This window comes from Monodon monoceros, unplaced genomic scaffold (assembly GCF_005190385.1).
Source record: "Monodon monoceros isolate NGI ecotype Baffin Bay Population unplaced genomic scaffold, NGI_Narwhal_1 Super_Scaffold_11, whole genome shotgun sequence".
Lineage (NCBI taxonomy): Eukaryota > Metazoa > Chordata > Mammalia > Artiodactyla > Monodontidae > Monodon > Monodon monoceros.
In genome coordinates this window covers 120246422-120270100 of record NW_021703767.1, presented here as the reverse complement: position 1 = coordinate 120270100, position 23679 = coordinate 120246422, and the positions used below count along the sequence as shown (strand labels likewise).

Below are 23679 nucleotides of genomic sequence, written 5' to 3'. Positions count from 1 at the left end.
TGTGTGTGTGTGTGTGTGTGTGTGTGTGTGTGTGTGTGTGTGTGTGTAAGCTGACCGCTGGTGTTTGGTTCCTGATCCACTAGCTTTCAGAAGGAATATATATTTGGAAAGATTTTAGAATCAAACCGAATATTTATTGTGCTAACTTAAGGTATATGACTTACTCTTCCCTGATATATCAGATGAAAAAAGTGGAATGAATTCCCCTTTTTCTTTAAACCTATGCCCTCTTAAACACTTTATTGTTTCAGTAAGGTTTTAAAAATTGGCATTTATTATTTTTGAACAGAAATATAAAATTACATTTTTGTGGTGCAATTAATTTTGTGAAATGAGGTATGCCAACTAAGATTTTCTGTTTTCAGAGGAAGAAAAAGTGGCTTTTGTTAACTGGATAAACAAAGCCCTGGAGAATGACGCTGACTGTAAGCATCTCATACCTATGAATCCCAATGATGGCAGTCTTTTCAAATCACTTGCCGATGGCATCCTTCTTTGGTGAGTTGAGCATTGCGTTCAGGGAGCTATGTTCTTACTGTCCACTGAAGAGCATTCAGTGAAAACTACAATTCAGTGAATCCATTGTCTTTTGAAATTAGTCAACAAGTAGCTACATTAGTCTTGAAATTTTTATATTTTATATATATTATATAGAAAATCAAGTACTATATATTTTCCAACATTTTCTTTCAAATGCAATCTCTTATTTGGGATCTTTTTCATGTTTCCTTAACGATGCCAGGAAACTTTTGAGTTACTCCTCTGATGCATTTAATAATGTTCACAGGGTTTCTTTCTTTTCTTTTTTTTTTTTTTGGCCGTGCCACGCAGCTTGCAGGATCTTAGTTCCCCGACCAGGGATTGAACCTGGTCCTGCTGGCAGTGAAAGCGTGGAGTCCTAAGCACTGGACTGCCAGGGAATTCCCCATTGTTTCTTTCTTCACTTCTCAGTGTGGGACTGTTGATCATTGACTGGGACAGGAACATGAGGAAATATAATAGAACTATATATCTCATTTGTGCTTAAATCAGATTAACATTTTAATTCAATCTTGTCATATCCATGGCTCTTTGCAATCTATTTCTGCTCACTAGATTGTAAACTCTCTAAGGGCATGTCTTTGTCCTTGTTGTGTGTACTAAAGTCCCAGCATACTTCTTTGAACAAAGCAGATATCTCTTATTTTTTAAGTTTATAAAAAAACAGAAGACTTTCAAAGAAGAAAACCACAAATATTCTTAGCACCCATAAATAGCTATTATTGATATTCTGGCACATTTCCTCAGTCTTTTTTCTGTGTTTTTTAGTTAAAAATAAAAAACTATCCATGAGTACAGGATATTAGTTTTTAGGACATTACGTATACAATATACCTTGAATTCTACCTACAAGTCTGATCTGTTCCTCTGACCTTCAGAGGAAATTCCTATTATGAATTGAATGGGTATTTTATTACCTTTGTTTTAAAATACAAAATGTATTCTAAAATACAGAGATAAAATTTATATTAGTTTCTTTTAAAATGTTTGAATTACTGAAATTTCAGACCAAGTCTCTGGCTCTTCATCTTTCTGCAGCAACAGTAATTTTAACGCTGTTGATATCACTGTATGAAATTTGCCTTCTTGAGAATTTTTTTGTTCAACATTTCAGGCTGCTGAATGTTGATGATCATTAAAGGAAATAAAGGCAAGATTCACATAAAGAAAATGCAAGAGTGTTTGAAAACAGTTAGAAGGAAATGCTAAGATTACAATTGCAGTGAATGATGAATGTGTTTTAGGTTAGGGAATATTTCTTAGATTTTTAAAATTAAGTCCCTGACATGAATTATAGTATAATATTTCAAAGAAATGGATGGTTACTTTTCAAAATTTAACTTTATTGTCTACTTGCAAAAATAAACTGAAAACATTTGTGGGAGTCTTAAACTAAATTATTCCCATTTTCTCTTTAGTAAAATGATCAACTTATCTGAACCAGATACAATTGATGAAAGAGCCATTAATAAGAAGAAGCTCACCCCTTTCACTATTTCTGTAAGTATTTGTCCTTTGCTAGTAATCATGTTACTGTAAGGATCATGGATCCCTTATTAATGGATCTTTAGGCCCAGGCAAATCCTTTGATTTAGCATAATTTTTGTTTCCTATTAAAAACTAGGTTTTTACTAAGTAAAAATTCAGCTGCATTTTTTAATGAAGAAATTAACATTCAAAGTACGTTGGATGAAATTTAAAGTAGTGTTCAGATTATGTTACTCAACTATTGTAGTTACTGAGTTATTTTTATTGATGAATATTCGCTTGATGCCAGCGTTTTTGTTGGTTGATTGAGATAAGAATACCCCATAGTTTTACCACGTGTTTTACCATTTCACAAAATTTTCGCTATTCTTTCTGTACTAGATTGTTCTGTAGTCAGCTTCTCCATTCAGATCTTGTTAAAGTCCGGGAATTTATAGTCACCACACTTTTTCCCTCAAAATCTCTAGATAAATAGGGGAATATCAGTATCTACTAAGTACATACTAGGTACCAGTCACTGTTCTGAACACACCACATGAATTATCCCTTTGACTTCTCCCAGCAGCCTTAAAGTAAGGTGGATGCTATGATTTTACAGATGAGGAAACCGAGGCACTGAGAGGTTGCACAGTGGCCGAGGCAGGATCTGGTCCCAGTAGTCTAGCTCCAGAGCCCATCCTTTTAATCACCAAGCTATACTGCCACTCTCATGTGGTGGTAGTAATAAGCAACTAAGTTAATGTGCTAGTCACAGCTGTAGCTATTAAAAGTGAGTTACTGCTAGGCTGTTTCCTTTATTTCTGTTGGCAGGTATAATTCTTGACTTTGCTAAGGTTGTTAAGGCTCTTCTATAAGGAAGCTATGACCTTGGAGTAGTGATATGTGGTTAGTCTCAGACTATCCAAGGGGTCCTCCCATTTCCCGTTATTCTTGAGTAGTACAGAATTGGCTGTTGACTAATATGGCTTTCTTGACCCCCTTTTTCCAGTAATGTTACATATTCCTAGCAGAAACTACCATTCTTGAAAAAGCCCCTTTCTGACTGCAATTGCCAGAAGTTTATTCTCCTTCATATCTTGTGTCAGGATGTTTCCTCTAACATCTATCATTGTTGAAAATATACATCTTATTTTTAGAATACATGTGTCACACAATTTTTTATGGCCCTAATCTGAAATGCAACATTTCTTACTATTGTATAAATTAATTGTACGGTTTTACTTTTAATACTTATATGCAGTGCATTGGAGAAAATGAAGAAAAATGTTCTGTAACTATAGGATGGGTCTGAGGGGCTAAGTTTTTTATACTTCTATTTTTAGAGATAGCATTCTTCCAATATGAGTAGGGATAATAGTCGAGGTCTCTAAGATGCTTGAAAAAGTGTACTAATGTAGAATGAGAAAAGATAGCCCTCTGGGAAGGGGCAAAGTGTTACTGTGGTTATTAAATCTGTTTTGTTTATTCAGTAATTTTAGAGCTCTGGGAATAGATCTGCTAGACAGCTACCCGTTTCCCATGAAACTTTATCTCGAAGAAGCCTAATTCATTTGTAAAAGATTGTGATAATATAGTTTTTCGCCTCATGATGATAGGTTGGTAAAGTATCATGATGTATGAAAGAAGAGAAATATAAAAGGATGAAAATGACACAATAACTATGAAAGCAAGGGAAAGAGATCAAGTAGCTAAGAGTAGGACTCATTTATGATCTTGGATGCTTGGTCATCTCTCCTTCTACCCAATGTGTTGCTGAGCTGCATTCTTTTGATTGTTTGTCATTATTGAAAGAAAAATAATTATATGAGTAAGAGTCAAACAGATGGCAATGATTTAGGGACCTAAAAGTCAGGAAACTAACACAAGAGTAGGTATAAGAGATTGAATCTGTTCCTTATAAATGTAAAAAATCCATTGCAATTGATATACTCACATATATACAAGGTGTGTATGTATATACTTTACACTTACATATGTTTACAAGTGTACACACACATATATGACCTTAATTTCAATTACACTTTAAGTAGGGAAAACATAAATCTCATTTGGACATTACAAATGCAGTGAAAACGATGGTATGTGAAATAAGGATGAAATCTGAGTAACAAAGAATGCCTTTGTCCTTACCCGGTAAGTGTTTAGCACAGCCCTCTAAAAAAAATCATTAACAAAAGTGGACTCATCTGGAATTGAAGCTTTATTGGAAACGAAAATTTGCAAAGTGGTATGAATTAAAAGAAAGAAAACTTGCAATCCCTATTTGAGACTGTTAGTAAAGAGTTGGATAGTTAATCAAAATAGAAGGGACATGAGAAACCATCTAACACAGCAGTGTAAATTTTTCTGCCTGGTAAAGTGGGCTCTATCTTACACACAGACAATTCACTGATGCACAGAAAAGATGGGAGAGAATGGATGGCTTATCCAAGATAAACTGCCATGTTTGCTTGATTGTTTTGTTAGTATCTCTGTAAGGTAAGATATCCTATTTTACAGATGAGGACACTGAAACACAAGGAGGAACAACACCTCTCTTATGTCTCCGTTGTTGAAGGTTCCCTATTGTTCTCGCCTATCCCCCCCAAAACAGGTCTTCAGGAAGGATGGTTGAGCACTCAGGGCAGTTGTCCATGTTAGGACTTGGAGAGCAACCTCTGTATGGGGTTCTCCTGTTACTTCGTGTTCTTTAGAATCGGCTCTAGACAATAGTGGTCATCCCATTCCCTCATTTCCAGTAGGGCAATAATGTATTTACCAATTAGAAACTACCATTTATTTGAGGAAGCACATTTTAGCTCCTTATTTTCAATCCATTTTTAGCCAATTACTCAGAAGTCATTTACTATACTTGTAAAGCCAACATTTTTGAATAAAATTAACATCGAAGGCTGGTTCTCCATATATCACCAACATAACCTGTTAAGACAAAGCTGAGTTTTACTGCTTACAGCAGTAAGAGAAAACACCACCTGCAAATCTGTGGCAGTGTCTTCAACCTGAGGTTAGAACTGATGATTTGGAATTGTGGTTTAAGGTGGGTCTTTCACTGTGGGAGAGGGGAAGAGAGGAGACTAATGACTGGGTAAGGATGATGATGCAACTGCTGCAACAGTCAGAACTGGTGGAAATTGCAAGGGGAGGATTTCAAGGTGAGGGTGTCAAAGAATCTTTTAGAGTATTAACTGTCCATTGATGCTTTCCACTGAGGAGCTGATAGGTCTTGGAAGTAGTGGCTGCAATGAACAATCAAATGTTTTGCCTTCTTCTCCTGGAAGAATAAAGTCATGCCAGTGAAGACAGAGGAATAAGTGCAAGGTCACATTAAGGTGTGGTTTCCTTGTCACTGTCCAGGCTGAGAAAAGCAGTGGAAAGTTTTGGTTCTCACTAGTTATTACAGTCAATTTGGTGAAATTACATATTTCTTCTGGCCACAGTACCATGCTGTCAATGTAATGGGTCATTGCAAGATTAACACTATTACTGGAAAAATTTTCAGTCCAGTTCTTTCCCCAGCTAATGCATTCTGGGGAATCACAACCAGAGCAAACATTCTTTATGCTCTTGGAAATGAAGAGAGAAACATATTACTGGTCTAGCGTAAATTGACAGAGGCTGTCTCTTGAAAGTTATATTGATTTGATTTAAGGTAATTAAACATATCTGAAGGTAGGAAAAATCTTCTGAATATCTAGAAAATACTTGAAATTTACTGAAAATATTTTCACAATTATCATGTTTATTTAGGTTGTAAATATATTGAAGGATTCTCTGGTTCTGCCTTCTTTTGGGAGAACTGCATTTAAATGAATATTGCTTAATACCACTACAAAAATAATTTAATTCCAAATGCTTACTTCAGTTACCCTTGACTAAACACCAAGAGATACAGCCACTTACTTGGAGCCCAGCAAGATAAATTGCTTCAGCATACTGTAAGAGGAAGCCATTGAAATAATCACTGTGCTTTGTAAACCTTTGTGTAACTTCTGGCTAGTAAACATAAAAATTTAAACAAACTGTGGGAGCAGGGGCCCCACCCAAACGTGGACTGTAGAAATAAAAGAGGAAAAGACAATCTCTACATTTTCCCCAAAGCAAATCAAACACAATTAACAACAAATCCCCTAGCTCTTAAAGTTACCTCCTCTTATCTTTGGTGACTTAAAAGTCTGACTGTATTGATTATTTATCACCATTAAGTGGCCAAAAAAATAAGGCCTAGTAGCAAACAGGCCACCGTGCCTTTCCAAAAGGTGAAAAGTTGATCGGAAAAATGTCATCGGTACATAGTATGCATTTGTTATTTAGGGAAGAAATTTGAGGAGGAGGGAATAAAAAAAAAAAGTTAAAAGCCAAGGTAACTGTAAATTTTTCTAATTCAGTGTCTTTTCCAATTTGCTGCCTTGTGTTGTCCCAAACTGTTTTTTTGTTGTTTGGTGGCTCTTTTTTTGTACATTTGTGTTTCTGATCACTGGTATAGCATTGATAGATGACAGCTAAAGCAAAAATTAATTAATATCATTAAATAAATATTGCCCTCAGTTAAGCTTTTAGATTAAAATTAATGGCATGTTTGGATAAAAAAACTTTGAGTTACCCTTTTTTTAGGTTTATTTGAAAATAATTTCAAATGTAGAGAAAGTTGCAAAACTAAAAACTATACAAAAACACTCATACATCCTTTACCTGGGTTCACCTGTTGTTAGTGGTTTATTGCACTTTAATATTTGTGCTCTCTCCCTCGTGTGTGCGTGTGTACACAACCTTTTTTCCTGGACCACTTGAGGATAAGTTACATACCTTATCACTCTTTACCAGTGAATTCCTTAGCATATATTTACTCAGAACAAGGATTTTCTCTTATATTACCACAGTATAGTTATCAAGTTTATAAATTTGTATATTGAGAGGCACAAGATATCTGTATGTCTCTTATAGTTGATGTTAGTTTTTATCATCAGGTTAAGATGTTACCCAGTTTCTCCACTGTATAATTACTGTTTCCTTTTCTTTTTCTCCCTTGCAACTAATAAGCAGTCCATGAGGAAACACTTGAAGGCTATGCAGATATCCTGCTCCATAACAGAATTTTCCCCTAGATTTTAGATTCCCTAGATTGATGATTCTTTCCTAACAGGGTCTTTACCATGATGGTTGCAAAATTATGTTTTTTTTTCAACTCCAGCACTTCCTCCACATTTACTAGTCTTTTATTTTTTTATTTTTGTTTTGCGGTACGCAGGCCTCTCACTGCCGTGGCCTCTCCCATTGCGGAGCACACGCTCCAGACGTGCAGGCTCAGCGGCCATGGCCCACGGGCCCAGCCGCTCCGCGGCATGTGGGATCCTTCCGGACCGGGGCACGAACCCGTGTCCCCTGCATCGGCAGGCGGACTGTCAACCACTGCGCCACCAGGGAAGCCCTAGTCTTTTATTATTTGGCATTCTTCTGTAACCCAGAGACCTCTCTTCTCTCTCTCTGTCATTGATAGGACTCAGGAATCCCTACTTTTTCCAGTGGCTTAATTCATTACTGTGCTTGATTATTTTGGTGCTTAACTTGTCCCAGATTTGGCCATAGAGAGCACGTTCAAGATGGCTCTGGGCCATTTTTCCTTTTTTTTCCATTGTTGTAAAATACACATAACATAAAATTGACCACTTTAACCATTTTTAAGTGTACAGTTCTGTGGCATTAAATACATTCACATTGCTATGGATTCATCAATACCATTCTTCTCCAAAACTCTTCTCATCCTCCCAAACTGAAACTCTATACCCATTAAATAATAGCTCCCTGGGGCTTCCCTGGTGGAGCAGTGGTTAAGAATCCGCCTGCCAACGCAGGGGACACGGGTTCAAGCCCTGGTCCGGGAAGATCCCACATGCTGCGGAGCAACTAAGCCCGTGTGCCACAACTACTGAGCCTGCGCTCTGGAGCCTGTGAGCCACAACTACTGAAGCCCATGAGCCACAACTACTGAGCCCATGTGCCACAACTACTGAAGCCTGTGTGCCTAGAGTCCGTGCTCCGCAACAAGAGAGGCCACCGCGATGAGAAACCCATGCACCGCAAAGAAGAGTAGCCCCCGCTCGCCTCAACTAAAGAAATCCCACGTGCAGTAACAAATACCCAATGCAGCCAAAAATAAATAAATAAATTAATTAATTAAAAGAAAAAAAGCTCCCCATTGTCCACTCCCCCATCCCCTGGCTATCACCATTCCACTTTCTGTCTCTATGAATTTGGCTACTCTGGGTACCTCATATAAATGGAATCATACAATAGTTCTTTTTTATGACCAGCTTATTTCACTTAGCATAATGTCTTCAGGATTCATCCCTGTTGCAGCCTGTGCAGAATTCCCTTCCTTTCTAAAGCTGAATAACATTCTATTGTATGCCTATACCGTATTTTACTTATCTGTTTATCTGTGGCTGGACACTTGGGTTGTTTCCACCTTTTGGCTTTTGTGAATAATGCTGCTACACACATGGGTATACAAATATCTCTTTGAGTCCTAGCTTGCTTTTTTCTTTGAGTAAATATCCAGAAGTGGATTTGCTAAATCATATGGTACTTCTGTGTTTAATGTTTTGAAGAATAGCCATACTGTTTTCCACAGAAACTGCAGCATTTTATATTCCCACTAGCAATGCACAGGGCTCCAATTTATCTACATCCTCTCCAACACTTGTTATTTTATTTTGTTTTGTTTTTAATAATAGACATCCTGATGGGTGTGAAGTGGTACCTCATTGTGGTTTGGTTGACGTTTCCCTAATGATTAGTCATGTTGATCTGCTTTTCACGTGCTTACTGTTCATCTGATATCTTCTTTGGAGAAATGTCTGTTCATGTCGTCTGCCCATATTTTAATCAGGTTGTTTTATTGTAGTTGAGTCGTAGGAGTTCTTTCTCTCATCATAATTAGAGCTCATACTCTAATTGGGGGTGATATAAAAATAAATATATAAGTATATAACATGTTGGAGAATGATACAGAGTAAAATAGAGAATAATGAGTGCCAGCAAAGGCTGTGGTGATGCTTGTTATTTTGTGTAGGACAATTGGAGAAAGCCATTAGGTGCATTTGAGCAGTGTAAAGGAATTGTGGATATTTGAGGAAAGTGTGTTCCAGGCAGAGGGAATAGCAAGTTCAAAGGCCCGATAGAGCTGGAACAGAGTGAGTGAGAGGAGATAGTGGGAATGATAGGGGAACATTTGTAGGGTTTTAAAGCTAGGGAATGCCATCAGGTCCGTATTTTAATAAGGTTACCAACAGCAGGGTACTATGGAAGGTGGGTTTTAGAGAGTAAGTCTGAGCATGGGTGTTAGGAAGGAATTAAGAAACTTGAAGAAAGGTACTGACAGTTTCCAGAGGTATTTAGAAGGTGGAATTGACAGAAATTGGTCACAGGATGTTAGAGGCAAGAAGAACAAGGATTCTGCTCAGGTTTCTGACTTAGGAAGAAAGAAGCAAGAATGAAGGTTGGTCCTGTCAACCAAGACAGGAAATAAAGGAAAAGCCAGTTTTGACAGAGGATTAGAGGAAGACTAGGGAAGCATGGCCAGAAAACTGCTTCAATTATGGACATGTTGAGTTTGAGATACTTGTGAAACATCCAGGTAGACATAACCAAATATGTATACAGGTGTAGAGCTTAGAGTGGGTGCTGGGAGGAAGTGTGGCCTGGAGATACGGCTTTGAAAGTCATTGGCATATAGAGGTGATATAAGTACTACTTATGTTAAAAAACTGGGAAGTTTCACCATCCATTGTGTCTTATTTACCTTCACAACTTGTTGATAAGAGTTTAGAAAGTACTTTCTCACGTGTATTTTTCTTTGTGGCGATTCAGGAAAATTTAAACCTAGCCCTGAATTCTGCCTCAGCCATTGGTTGTACAGTGGTCAACATTGGTGCACAGGATCTCAAAGAAGGAAAACCTCACTTGGTCTTGGGACTCCTCTGGCAGATCATCAAAGTTGGTCTTTTTGCTGATATTGAGATTTCCAGGAATGAAGGTAAGGTCATCAAAAATATTTACTTTTCATTGATATATACTTACTGTGGGAAAAATTTATATTTCATTGTTTTCCTCTTAGCCCTGATTGCATTGCTAAATGAAGGTGAGGATCTAGAAGAGTTGATGAAGCTTTCTCCAGAGGAATTACTGCTGCGTTGGGTGAACTACCATCTGACCAATGCAGGATGGCGTACCATCAGCAACTTCAGCCAGGACATTAAGGTTCATATTTTAATGTTCAAATTTGCGACATACAAAAAGGATGTAGATGCATGTCAAGAACAAAAGGAGTTCAGACTTAATTTGTATGTGTGTGTGTGTTATGGCTGTGATTTTTTAAACAAAGACAAAAAAGAACTTCAACCACAGACTTAAATTTGAATTGAAGTTTAATTCACAAGCACAGTGTAGAAAATGAAATTTTTGCATTTCTCTGTGTGAGGTGGATCCCCCACTTATAATCACAAAATCTTTTACTAAAAAAACCCCAAAAAACTGGTTTATTGGCTTTTAAAAAGAAATACAACTTGTTGTGAGGGGAAAGAGATGCTAGCATTAGCAGATTAAAGTATCGTTTCCCTTTTTGTATGCCACGGATAGATTAGATTATAATGAGAATGTCAGTCTGTTAATTTGGACTGAGAATTACATCTGTTGCTAGACTAGAGGCCCTTGTGGGCTTGACCAGTTTAATAGTTACTTCCACTTTCTCAATAACCAGCTAAGAGGAACCCAAAGTATCAGAGGGCATAGGGAATCAGTAGACAAAAGGGGGTCTTCAGGTGTGTCTCTGAACCAAAGTAGCTTGAAACACTTCCCTCCCCACTGGAAGACACTTGTCAAGGAAACTTGGCCCTAATCTTAACTGATGCTGATCCTTAGGAGTGTAAACAAATGAAAGAGGTGAGGAAGGGCCTTCCAGGTTTAGGAAACAGTGTTGCTAGAAGCTCTCAAGGGTGAAACAGCATAGTGCATTCAGGATCCTGTAAGCACTAAGTAAAGGTTACTAAGTTATTATTCCATTCTTTGAGATGAGGACAATTGCTTCAATTTGAGTACTTTTCCCCCTAAATCCAATGATGATTTTATTCATTTGAAAAATTCTATTTTGTTTCCTTCCTTAAAGGATTCAAGAGCCTATTTTCATCTGCTTAATCAGATTGCACCTAAAGGTGACCGGGATGATGGACCTGCCATTGCCATTGACCTTTCAGGATTTAATGTGAGTATAGTTTTTAATTAAAATTTTAAAAAATTTTGATAAAATATGCATAGCATAAAAATGACAATTTTACGTGTACAGCTCAGTGGCGTTACATTTGCAGTACATGCAACCTTCACCAGTATCCCTCTCCAAAAATTTTTCCTCATCACATAGTGAAGTCTGTATCCATTAAACAATAACTCCCCATTCCCCTCTCCCAAGCTCCTGGTAACCACTATGCTACTTTGCGTCTCTATGAATTTGACTAGCGAGTACAGTCATATTTAGAGTACAGTTCGCTTCAGGCAGCATTCCCTGGTGGCGTCCTCAGCCCTTCATTAAACCTTGGCTCTTTGCTTTTCAGAAGTTATTTTTCATGCCCTAGGCTCTAAATTTCCATGCTAAGCCATCTGGCTGTCATGAGTGAGGAAGGGGAATTGCAGAATTCTGACCTCGAGTATGTGTGGAATCAACCCTACACTCACATTTCCCTGGTGCAACATCACTGGAACACACCAGGGTGCTTTTGCTGCTGTGCACAAGGAAAGGGAGCAACAAGCTGTTATTAGATTTCTAAGCAATTGATTATAAGTTCTTCCAACTTATATTTGACAATACACAAAATAAAAAATGGCAATTCCTAGTATTTATGGTGTAGGAAGAACTGATACAAATCCTGACCCATCTAAACACATTTTATAGGAAGCCCATTCTTTTAGCATAAGTTCTAAGTACCAGGGATGGTTCTATCGAAACCTTAAAGTATGGTCAGATTATAGTTTGTATGAAAATCTATTAAGTACTTAAAGTGTAATATCCAGAATATTTAGTTTTAAAGGCAACTTGAGTCATCACTAATTAATTATATTTTACATTATTATAAAATCTAAAAATCAGTATTGCAAAATTTATAAATTAGCTTGAGTACAAAAATTAGGAAGTTAAAAAAACTTACAGAAAGTTTCAAACCTATTCAAAAGTGGGCAAACTTAATATACTGAACTACCATGTGTTCATCCCCCAAGTTCAACAACTATCAACTCATGGTCAGTCTTGTTTCTTCATTTATCACCTACCTATTTGCTTCCTCTTCCATATTATTTTGAAGCAAATCCTAGACATGGTATCATTTCACCAATATGTACTTCTAAAAGATAAAGACCCTTTAAAAATATAACCATAATACCTTACATAGCTAAAAAATTAACAATAATCTGTAATATCAAAATAACTAGTCAGTGTTGACATTTCCTGTTGCCTCATAAATGTCAGGTTTTCTTTTTATAATTTATCTGAATTAAGATCTGAGTAAGGTCCACATATTGTGATCTGTTCACGTCTACCTGAGGAGCTTTTTATTGCTGTTTAATAGCATTGAACCTATTGCTTTCTCTGATTTCAGTTACATTTTATTTACAACTCTGGTGCACAGAATTAGATAAGTCATAATCCTTGGTCATGATATACTCTCATCGTGGGTCCAGGCATGTCCCTCTTTTTATTTATTTTTGTCTGGTAGTTGGTTGTTTGTATTGAAATTGTAACAAGCTCATACAAACCCTCAATCCAACAAGAAAGCTAAGACTTTGACATCAGTTTACATTTAGCTGTGTAGTTCTTCCCTATGCCATCTCTCTGCGTCCCCTTAATGTGATAATCACCATCTTGAATCTTATGTTCATCGTTTTTTGCCTTTCTTTTGCTATAGTTTTCTTTCAACCAAATGTATTTCTTAAAAAATTAAATTTATTTTACTTTAAAAAAATTTTTTATTGGGGTATAGTTGATTTACAATGTTGTATTAGTTTCAGGTGTACCGCAAAGTGAATCAGTTGTACATATACCTATATCCACTCTTTTTTAAGATTCTTTTCCCATATAGGCCATTAGAGAGTATTGAGTAGAGTTCCCTGTGCTACACAGTAGGTCCTTATTACTTATCTATTTTATATATAGTAGTGTGTATATGTCAATCCCAATCTCCCAATTTATCCCTCCCCTACTTATCCCCTGGTAACCATAAGTTTGTTTTCTACAAAATTTATTTTACTTTTTAACTTCATATAAAGTTTATCATATACTTAAATTTCTATACTTATTTTGAACATATTAATGAGTCACTCATATTGTTATATGTCATTGTGTGAACATAACACAGTTTCACAGTTTTCATCTGCTCTCCTGTTGGTAAGCATTTGGTTTGTTTCCAGGGTTTTGCAATTGTGAAAAGTGCTGTTCCTACTGACTTTAATATTTTTTATATGTATCCCAGCTTGTTTTTCATTGAGAAAAGAGTCTACTGGAAATACCAGAGTAGAAAGGGTGAGATAGCTAAGCCTCTTAGCCAGAAAGCATTCTGGTATATGGCCTTGAGCAAGTTACCTATAATTCAGCCAGTAGAAGCTTACTGATACAATGTTTGAGAGTTTTGTTGAGTACTTCAGCAATGAGGGTGAAATATTCCACTGATCCCAGCAAGAAAACTCAGAGACTTGTTCTTACCGATTTGAAAGAAATGGGGAAGTTAATTTGGAATTCCTGCACATTCTGACCCTATTTTGAGCCATTATTTGATGTATTTCCAGAAAAGTAGTTGCTTATAAATATGTATATGAATTATGCCAGTAAAAAGTTTAATCTTGAACATTTTTGTTTTATTTCATTGTTTAGGAGGAAAATGACTTGAAGCGTGCTGAATTCATGCTTCAGGAAGCAGATAAACTGGGCTGCAGACAGTTTGTTACTCCTGCAGATGTGGTTTCAGGCAATCCTAAACTTAATTTAGCTTTTGTAGCTAATCTGTTTAACACATACCCAAGCCTACACAAGCCTGATAATAATGACATCGATATGAATTTATTGGAAGGTATGCTCTCTCTGTCTTTAATTCATTCACTGTGTGTATCTTTTTGTGGTATTGTCCTACTTCACTGTCAGAGGTAGGGGATTGTGGTGGGAGATGAAGTTTACTGTGTGTAGGCATGTGCATTCATTAAAAAGTTCAACTTAAAGTCGTTTTTCATTTTGGTTAAAAGAGAATGCTGACGTAGATTTTACATGTCTGTCATTTCTCCATAAGAGTTTAGTGAAAACCATCATACATTTAAAACGTTCTCTTAAATGACCACATAACATAATTACACCACCAATATGGACAATGAATTATAGCTATTGGAAAAAATAATTATTTGTAGCTTTTTTCTCCTTTGAAAGCTACAGTTTGACTCCAGTATTGTTCTCTTTTTAATGTGTTTAGTGTACATGAAAAAATTTACAATATTCATTACTTGTCTTGTGTGTGGGCTATTGTTATCTGTCTCATAATTTATAATACTTTCCTGTTTTGCTTCATGAAATGCAGATTTGACCCCTCCTAATGTAGGTACTGTATTTAGTACTTTTCTCTACTCTATATATTCATTCTGAATGTTCTTTTTATTAGTACCATTTATTCTTTCTGTCTGGGTTGATATTTATTTTTTGCATTGTTCACGTTGTGTTTTTTTCTCTGTCTTAATATGCCTAAAGAATGAATGATGACAAGCAAGAAACACAAATGAAACCTGATTAGGATAGCAGAGCAAGACTTGATTATGTAAACTGTCCACCTAATTTGCCTTCTATAATGATGGAATAGTGTAGTTGTTAACACATTAGAAATCAATTTTGACAACTGATTTCATGATTTGATGTAAAGCCTTTATCCCTCTGCTGTGAATAAACAAACTTATCTTTTTTTTTTAAGTTAAAAGTTTATTCTTTTTTTTTTAACATCTTTATTGGAGTATAATTGCTTTACAATGGTGTGTTAGTTTCTGCCGTATAACAAAGTGAATCAGTTATACATATACATATGTTCCCATATCTCTTCCCTCTTGCGTCTCCCTCTCTCCCACCCTCCCTATCCCACCCCACCCCTCTAGGTGGTCACGAAGCACCGAGCTGATCTCCCTGTGCTATGCGGCTTTTTATCTCAAGTAATCTTTGGCAGGATCTGTTTAGATTCTATAACATAGATCATTTTGTATTACTTAGCTACATTACATTTACTAAATGTCATTGAAGCTTACAATATATGAATCATCATAATGACAAAAACATTCTCGGTGTCTAGTTCTTTCTCCTTATCTGTTTCAGCCTCTCTCCTTTTCTTCTGCCATCCTCACACTCACTCACATGCATACTAAAACCCACATTAGTACCAGAACTAAGAGTAAAAACAGTGGCAGCAGTGGTGGCAGTTGTCAGAGGTTAGGGCCACTCCTAAAATAGTCTTCATGGTCGCCCTGGTTTGGAGAAGCTGGTCCTCAGGTGGGGATTCTTCCTGGTGGGGAGAACTTGATACTGCAGCGTTCATTCTCTCACATCACCCACCTTCTTCCCTTCTTCCCCAGTAAGGCAGAGTGAGAAGTCAGCTTCATCATCTTTTTCTCTTTGACTGCCGCAACCAGAGTTCCAAGGTCCTGGTCACTTTATGATTACAGCTTTTTGATTAATGAAAGAAGTTTCAGATTTAACAAATATGTTCTTTGAGGAATATGATTAATTCACTCTTTCAGAAGTTCACTAAAATAAAGATTGTGTTCTCTACATAGATATGTAACTGAGAGATAAGATAGGTTAAAAAATGTTGATTTTTCAGCAGAGAAATTTAGGGTGAGGGATTAGAACTTCTAAAAAATTAAAAAGGGAGACTGCTGTGTTTTTTTCGGTCTGGGAAATTTCAAAATTCCTCTGTGTCTTACAGTAGAAGGCATTGTTTAGAGTGGCATATTAAAAATGATCTGCTTTTTATAGTCACTGAACTCTTGCTAGATACCTTTTCCAACTTGCTCGCTCTCCTATTTGTCACGTTTGAATTCTTTTGCTAGTGTTCAGCATGCTTTTGGAATTTTTCAGTGTGAATAGGATTGCTAAATATTTCCATTAGTATTTACTTTATTTATGTAAAAAGATACTTTGGGAAATATTTATCAGTCATCTTTATTTAGAACATATGTATGTCCTGATACATCTGCCAAAAATGAATTTGACTTTGACTGTCATTGGAATTTTTTCCTCTGTACATTTGTTTTTGTAGAGCCTTATGAAATTTGAAGCTTGACCGTATCACATCCCATATTCATATATTAGTATGTCCTCATTGGCAAAGAATTTTATCTGTATGGAATTAAAGAAAATTAAAAGCCCAGTTAAATATTAAATCTTTATATTAAATTGAGCCAAATATGTGGGCTACATACAGAGAGACAATCTCAGAATTCATTTGTGGTGATAGAAAATACAGAGACCATGGAATTAGACTTTGTCCAAATCACGGCACCAGAAAATACAGAGACCATGGAATTAGACTTTGTCCAAATCACAGCACCACCATTTAATAACTGAGTGATCTTTGTGAGCCTTGGTTTTCTCATATATAAAACAGGACTAATAATACTTACTTTGAAGAATTTCAGAGCAAGTTAAAATGACCTTTCATGAATGAATGAGTTTAGCATACAGTATGTGCTCAATAATGTTCAGGTCGGGAAGAGGAAAACACTTAATACATCACTTAGCACATGTAGTGAGTGTTCAATATATGTTCCTTTTCTTTCCTCTTAGTAGCCTACTTTTAATATATTTGTTATTTTCTCTGAAACTTTTATCAGTTGCAGTGTCAGTTTGGCCCTGAACGTGAAAAGAGTGTTTTATAGTTCTTTCTCTCTTTTATGTCAGCAATTAAGATTTTACTTCTAAGATGGCTTCAGTTGTCTGAAATCCAGACAACATTTCCGGTCTGGAATACATATGTTTTTGTAATGCTTTACCATGGCTCTTGCGCAAATGCATAGTGCTTCTGGCTTTTAGCATTTATTTACCAAGACAATTTGAAATGGTATTAGATAAACAAATGCTCACTTGTAAAATCTGTTTTACTTTCCAGGTGTCAAAAATTAAAATAATGATATAATTAGTTTAGAACAATAGGAAGAAATAGGAAACACTGAAGTTTGTAATAGTTTCAGAACTCAGTCAAAATACAACTTTAGTGTCTTTTATCATCAGGTTCAGCAGAAATTGCATATTACTTTAAGTAAAAATTAAATTATTGTTATACACTATCGATGTTTGTAATCTTAAAACATAATTTGGATTTTCCTAGATGGAAATAATGTAAAAATTCTCTAATTACCAGAAAAAAATTTATATACATAGCAAAATAATAGAATGTAATAGAGAAACACCTAAAAGGTGAACCCAAGTCACATGCATCAAGCTGTTGATCATAGTATGGTTATATTTATGTCACTTCCAGGAAAGTTCAGATAGTTAATTTGAACCTATTTAATAACTCCTAAAGCAAGGCAAGCGTGGGTTCTAGGAGTATTTAGTTTAACTTGGTTCTTTTTTAAAAGGTTCTCATATCAGTTATATATTATAAAATGGCAGTGGCAGATACAACAGACTGATCAGTTACCTTTTACAGACCAGAGGGAACAAAATTTAAGCAAGAAATTATATGGCTATGTAATTGAATAGAGCAAGAATTAAAGCAGATTCTGGGAAAGCCTTTAGGTAATGGTATTGAAAACCACATGAAAATACAGGGGGCAGATTATTTCCTGACCAGTCGGCACAAAAAAACAGAATCTTTTAGATTTTACAAGGTTTAGATTTCTGTTCTGGGTGTGCAGGTATACACTGTGTGTGACACTCAGTCTGAAGATGACTGCAGGGATGACTGCATAGGGACTGGGCCCCTGGAGCTCAGGTGGTTAAATGTGCCAAATTATCCTGGGGATCCCACATGAGACAAAGTCCAGATGGTGACCTGGACTTGCCCATGGCTTAGAAGGGGTGAGAAGTGTAAATGTTTCAAATTTTCAAGAGTCTGGTGATGAGGTGTAGGCAAGGCCATTCCATTGTCTCCTAACTTGGCTGAAAAACAAACAGTAATATTTATAGATGGTCACTTAGGACAATCTGCAATCCAGGGGATGACCAGAAAGCAGACGTGGCAAAAAGAGCCCCCATCTCTCTCTGCCCACTTTGTGGCACACCAGAACCCACATTTCCCTTATGGATGGGGTAAGCACTGCTGTGAAGGGACTGCTCAGGGAGCGTAGGTAATCACAGGTTCAATAATAGTGCCTGCAGGAGTTTCTTCTTGAGGTGATCTTTGAGGTCTAGTGACTTACCCTGATGAAATGTGTCTTTGTCTTCGCACTCTGAATGGGGGCTGTGTCCCTTATGTATTTTCGGTAGGGACAATCTAAAATAACTCAGGAAGCCTGTAAAATAGTTATAGCCCCTCATTGCTTGTTTTTATATTACCTCTCCCCTTCATTGCTGTTTGATTAAAATGCAGGTTTGTGTGCTCAGACACTTTTCCTGTATAATCTGTACATAATCTGTACAAATTTGGAGATACTGCATTGGGGAAGGTACAGCTTTTCTATTTTTGTTTAATGTGCTAATGCTACCCTGAAAGGCTGCTTTATTAATTTTTAGCCAATCCCTTTTGCATGTAATCATTAACTACAGATAGGACCACATAAGTTTATCTGTTACTTTTCTGAACAGAGAAACCCATGGCTCAGTAATTCACAGACGTCAAGTAAGGGGCTCTAGATGGAGACATTTAGAAAGCAATGGAGGCTTTCTAGACAGGGAAAACAAGGACTTTGGCAGTAAGAGATTTTTTCCCCCTAAAAAGATTGTAGTATCGTAGGAACCATGGCAAAGTATGTATGGCCAGTTTGTACCTGCCAGAATGGTTTAAAATATAGTTCTTGATTTCTTTTGTCCTGAATCATCAGTGTGAACTTGTGTCTACTCTAGGAGAAAGCAAGGAAGAGAGGACATTTCGGAACTGGATGAATTCCTTGGGAGTCAACCCATACATTAATCATTTGTACAGGTAAATATTTTATGGGATTCAGCTTTATGGCCAGGGTCCAACTTTCCTAGTTTCAAATTGTAGGTATGTTTACATGAGAACATTTTCTAAAAATCTCAAGAATTTTAGCCAACATTTAGAGTTTCAGAATGCTGGGGATTGGCAATACGCTAGATTTTAAAAGAAAAGTATTATTTGAAAAGATAAGATTATGATAAGATTAGTTATAATTTGTGATGATATAAATAACCAATTTAGTGAAGATAATCAGTTCATCTTGCTTTTTAATAATTACTAATCAGGAAAATAATAAATTATTTCAACTTTAACAGATTAGAAGAACAGTAATATTTTATAAATTGCTCTTACCATTTTATCAGTATTTTTCATTATAATTCACATTCTTTCTATTTATTTTTGCCCAAAACTTCAACTGTCCCGTAATTTGTTCAGTATATTTTTTCTAATTTGTAGAAATAACTTGGTTTCCCTGAGTACTTGTTTATTTTGTTCTTTCTTGTTTAAAAATGATGACACGTTATTAACATTGGTTGGACTAAGACAATATTTTTATTGAATCATTTCCTGTGCTCTCTGGTAGTGCTAACAATGTGTCTTTCTAGGTGTAGATGAGAGGAAACCTTCCTTCTCTCTTTATAATAAGATCTACCAGCATGCCTTAAAAATGCAAAAGAACTCAACTTCAGCTAATTGTATATTTTTTAGGAAAAAGGTCTAATTAACTAAACCTATTAATAATTTACACACCAAGGAAACTCATTATTATTTAAAATATGAACTGAAGATTAATGCCACAAAAGACCACGTTCACTGGGTAACTGAGATTTATGGTGCAGTTATTTCTTGGTGTATATTCAAAATAGTCTTTAAAACCGGTATTGCCTGATTCTGGTAAATAGCGTTGACGTGACAGACTTAATTTAATAAAGTCTTTAATAGGAGTGTGTAAATCCTAGCTAGATGACGAGATATACATATTTAGACTGGAACTGCTGTTATAGTAGCAGGGCAGTAAAGGACTCAAATGCTGAAGGTAAAGAGGGGTTAGATCTTTATGGACTCATTTGAAAGAATGTCTATAATATATAATTGAGAGAAACTAATAATAGGACTACCGTGATATTATTATTTAAAAATTGAGTATATACATATGTGTATATGAATTTTTAAAAAATCTGGAGGGATGAATACCAAACTGTATGCAACCTAGAGAGGAGGGTAGGGTAGTAAGGAGACTTTTATTTTCAAACTTAGTAACTTAAATATGGGTTTTTAAATTTTTGTTTTTACAATGAGCATGTATTTTCTTTTTAAATTAAGAAATAAATTTAAAACTAGGGCATTAGGCTTTGTTGAAACTTCATGGTAACTTCATAAATGTCAGGAACACTAGAGTTGTCTGTGGTTGACAGTGGAGAAGAATTGACCACATTTTTTTAGCTAAAGATTATTTTTAGTTATTTAGATCCTGAACTGCTTAGCACAGGGCTTCTGGGTGTATGTAATTTTTGGAGGGGGAAAGGGAATTCAGAAAATTCTCAAAAATAACATAACCTTAAAAAGAACCATCGGGATATAGAAAAACAATCACCAGAGGTCTAGTTGGCACCAGAGCTGTGTGTCCATGAATTTGTGTCTGGCTCATATTTCTAAACCCACCTCTAAGTGATTTTAGCTCCTCACCTACTTACACCAAACCCAGACCAAAGCAAAATAAAAATTTAGATTGATTTTAACTGAAAATTCTCTCCTCTCAACAGGTTATTAAATATATTTTAAGAACTACTAGTCCTAGAATTTTTCTATGACAAGTTGGTTCTGGAACACATCTTAAATTCTCTGGAAATCATTTTAACTCTCTGGGCATCAGTTTCCCTATTTGCAAGACATGAGTAATAAACCATACTACATGGAAATAAGAATGAATTCCTTTAGAGTAAAAAAGAAAAAAATCATGAAATAGGTGAGATTTCAGAACCTATACAACTACTTCAGTGATTTATTTTTCATACAAAGTTCTCCATGTGCTGATAGATAACTTAGCTCTTGATTACCTTCATCAAAGGAGGACTTTCTCCCTCCTTCACTCAGCACAGGGCCCAGCCCCCTTCACGGCCATATGGTGTGTGCTCAGAGATGCAAAGTAACTTTAATATGAACCTTAGCAAAACATAACTCAGTGAACAAGCTGTTGAGGGAGAAAAGTCAGGTAATTAATCACAGAGCTAGCAATTAAAAAAAATCAATCACTGTTGCATTATGTCCTTAGCATACAGAATTGAAAACAGACTCAATAGACATACTCTGCACACCTCGGAAGAATGTGTTTTTCTGAATACAGAGTAGTAGTATTTTTACTTCAATAACTCCTACTTGCTCATAAATTCCTTCCTCTTAATGCTCGCTATTTAACATGAACAGCTTCCTACTGAGTAGCTATTGTGATTTTTATATAATTTTTTTTGAGTTTTAAAAACCATACTACATAAGTAATAGATGAATTCATTCTCACTGCACAAGCTTCAGGAAGTATGTACGTTAAGTAGAACAAAATAAAATATGATAATCCCTTTTTACTCCTCCCTTATTCCTTTTTTTCCTGACCAGAGGTAATTGCTATTAACAGTCCATATCACACAGAGGTATTTAAATACTACTAATTTTGAAAATATTTTTAATAGATAATAAACTGTACGCAGTGTTCTGCCTCTTTTTTAAACGTAATATGTTGTGTAAAGCTTTTCATGTTAGTACATAGAGATCTACCTTATTGCGTCTTATGGTGACCCAGGAGTCCATGGTATGGATAATTTATTCAACAGCCCCTACTGCCAGGCCTTTAGATTGTTTGCAAATTAATAAATACTCTGGGAGTGAATATCCTTGTACATATATCTTTGTAAACATTTATGAAAAAAAATTTGGACAGATTCCTAGATTAGAATTTTTGGGTCAAATGATCTGTTCTGCCTGCCATTCTTTGAGCATTAAATGACCCTGTTGTATTTTTATAGATATAGGCCCATCTCCAGTGCGCTTAATAGAATCAGGTAGTACCAACATTTCCTTCTCCTTCATTTTCTTTTCCTCCTGTCTTAGTGACCTCGCAGATGCTTTAGTCATCTTTCAGCTCTACGAAATGATCCGCGTGCCAGTCGACTGGAGCCATGTCAACAAACCTCCGTATCCTGCTCTTGGAGGGAACATGAAGAAGGTGAATGAAATAATGACCATGGATATTTTCTTATTGTTCAGATAGAAAACAGAGGAGTTAGAGTTTTATAAAGCTTAGTAAAGTGTGGTCTGTCCCCACAGATTCAACCCAAAATTTGTTAAGCTTAATAGACTTTTTACAAGTGAGCTTTAATGTTTGGAAAGATGAAGGCAGTCCCCCCCAGTCAGATACTTAATATAACTGTTTTTATCTTTAGCAAGTTGTAATACTTAATGTTCTTGGAGATGTATCATAAATGAATTCCTATTTTATAATCACCAGAACTTGACGATCTTTACTGGTTATTCGTTAATATTTTTCAACAAATATTTATCGATTAACTATGACCTGTACAGTGCAATGCCAGGATATAAGATAGTAAAAGGCATGGAGTTGGTCCTTAGGAAACCCTAAAGAAATTAGATATGTGTGCAAATAACTACATTACAGCACAGTGTATGCAAAAGTGAATATTATCAGTTTTAAGAAAGAAAAAGCCACAGGCTGCACTTATCAGAGGCTTCATGCAGGAGGTAGTTTTGAGTTATACTCTGAGAAATGGATAGAATTTTGGCAGAAGGAGACTGGAGAGGGGGCTGACGATTAAGAAGAATAGTTTGGCTATAGCAGAGGTTTCTGATAGGTAAGAAGTGAGTGTGAATGCCAAAAATTTGAATTGAAGCCAGATATTGAGAGCCTTGAATGTCAGATTAAAGAGTTTGGGTTTTAAACTGCAAGCACTGGGAAGCCGTGAAACGTTTTTGAGCAGGAGAGTGACTTGATTACAGTTGGTGGGAGAATAGCTGGCAGATGAATGGTAAAGGAAGTGCTTGTCTCCAATATTATCCTTTCTCATACAGGGGATCTGTGGTGTCCTTGGTGTACCTGCTTGTTCTGTTGAATTGCCGGTTTAATAGTCAACTTTTCTTTTCTACCTTCTATATCAGGTTCATTTGCTTTATAAAGTAAAAGTATGTAGGACTTTAAAATTTTTATACTTTCATTTAACTTTTATTTTTTAAGCAGTAGATTATTTATTTATTTTAAAATATCTTTATTGGAGTATAATTGATTTACAATGTTGTGTTAGTTTCTGCTGTACAACAAAGTGAATCAGCTATATGTATACATATATCCCCATATCCCCTCCTGCTTGAGCCTCTCTCCCACTCTCCCTGTCCCACCCCTCTAGGTCATCACAAAGCACTGAGCTGATCTCCCTGTGCTATGCGGCTGCTTCCCACCAGCTATCTATTTTACATTTGGTAGTGTATATATGTCCATGCCACTCTC

General features: G+C 36.0%; 1 protein-coding gene across 1 annotated transcript in view; it reads left to right on the top strand.

Annotated features, from left to right (window-relative positions):
- Nucleotides 1–23679, top strand: part of PLS1 (plastin 1) — a 105231-nt gene that overhangs the window by 67239 nt on the left and 14313 nt on the right. The window contains exons 5-12 of the mRNA XM_029215411.1: nt 366–498; nt 1959–2040; nt 9895–10060; nt 10142–10284; nt 11189–11284; nt 13937–14132; nt 19094–19172; nt 22272–22386. Of these exons, the coding sequence (XP_029071244.1) occupies nt 366–498; nt 1959–2040; nt 9895–10060; nt 10142–10284; nt 11189–11284; nt 13937–14132; nt 19094–19172; nt 22272–22386 (1010 nt within the window). The remainder of the gene's footprint in view (nt 1–365; nt 499–1958; nt 2041–9894; nt 10061–10141; nt 10285–11188; nt 11285–13936; nt 14133–19093; nt 19173–22271; nt 22387–23679) is intronic.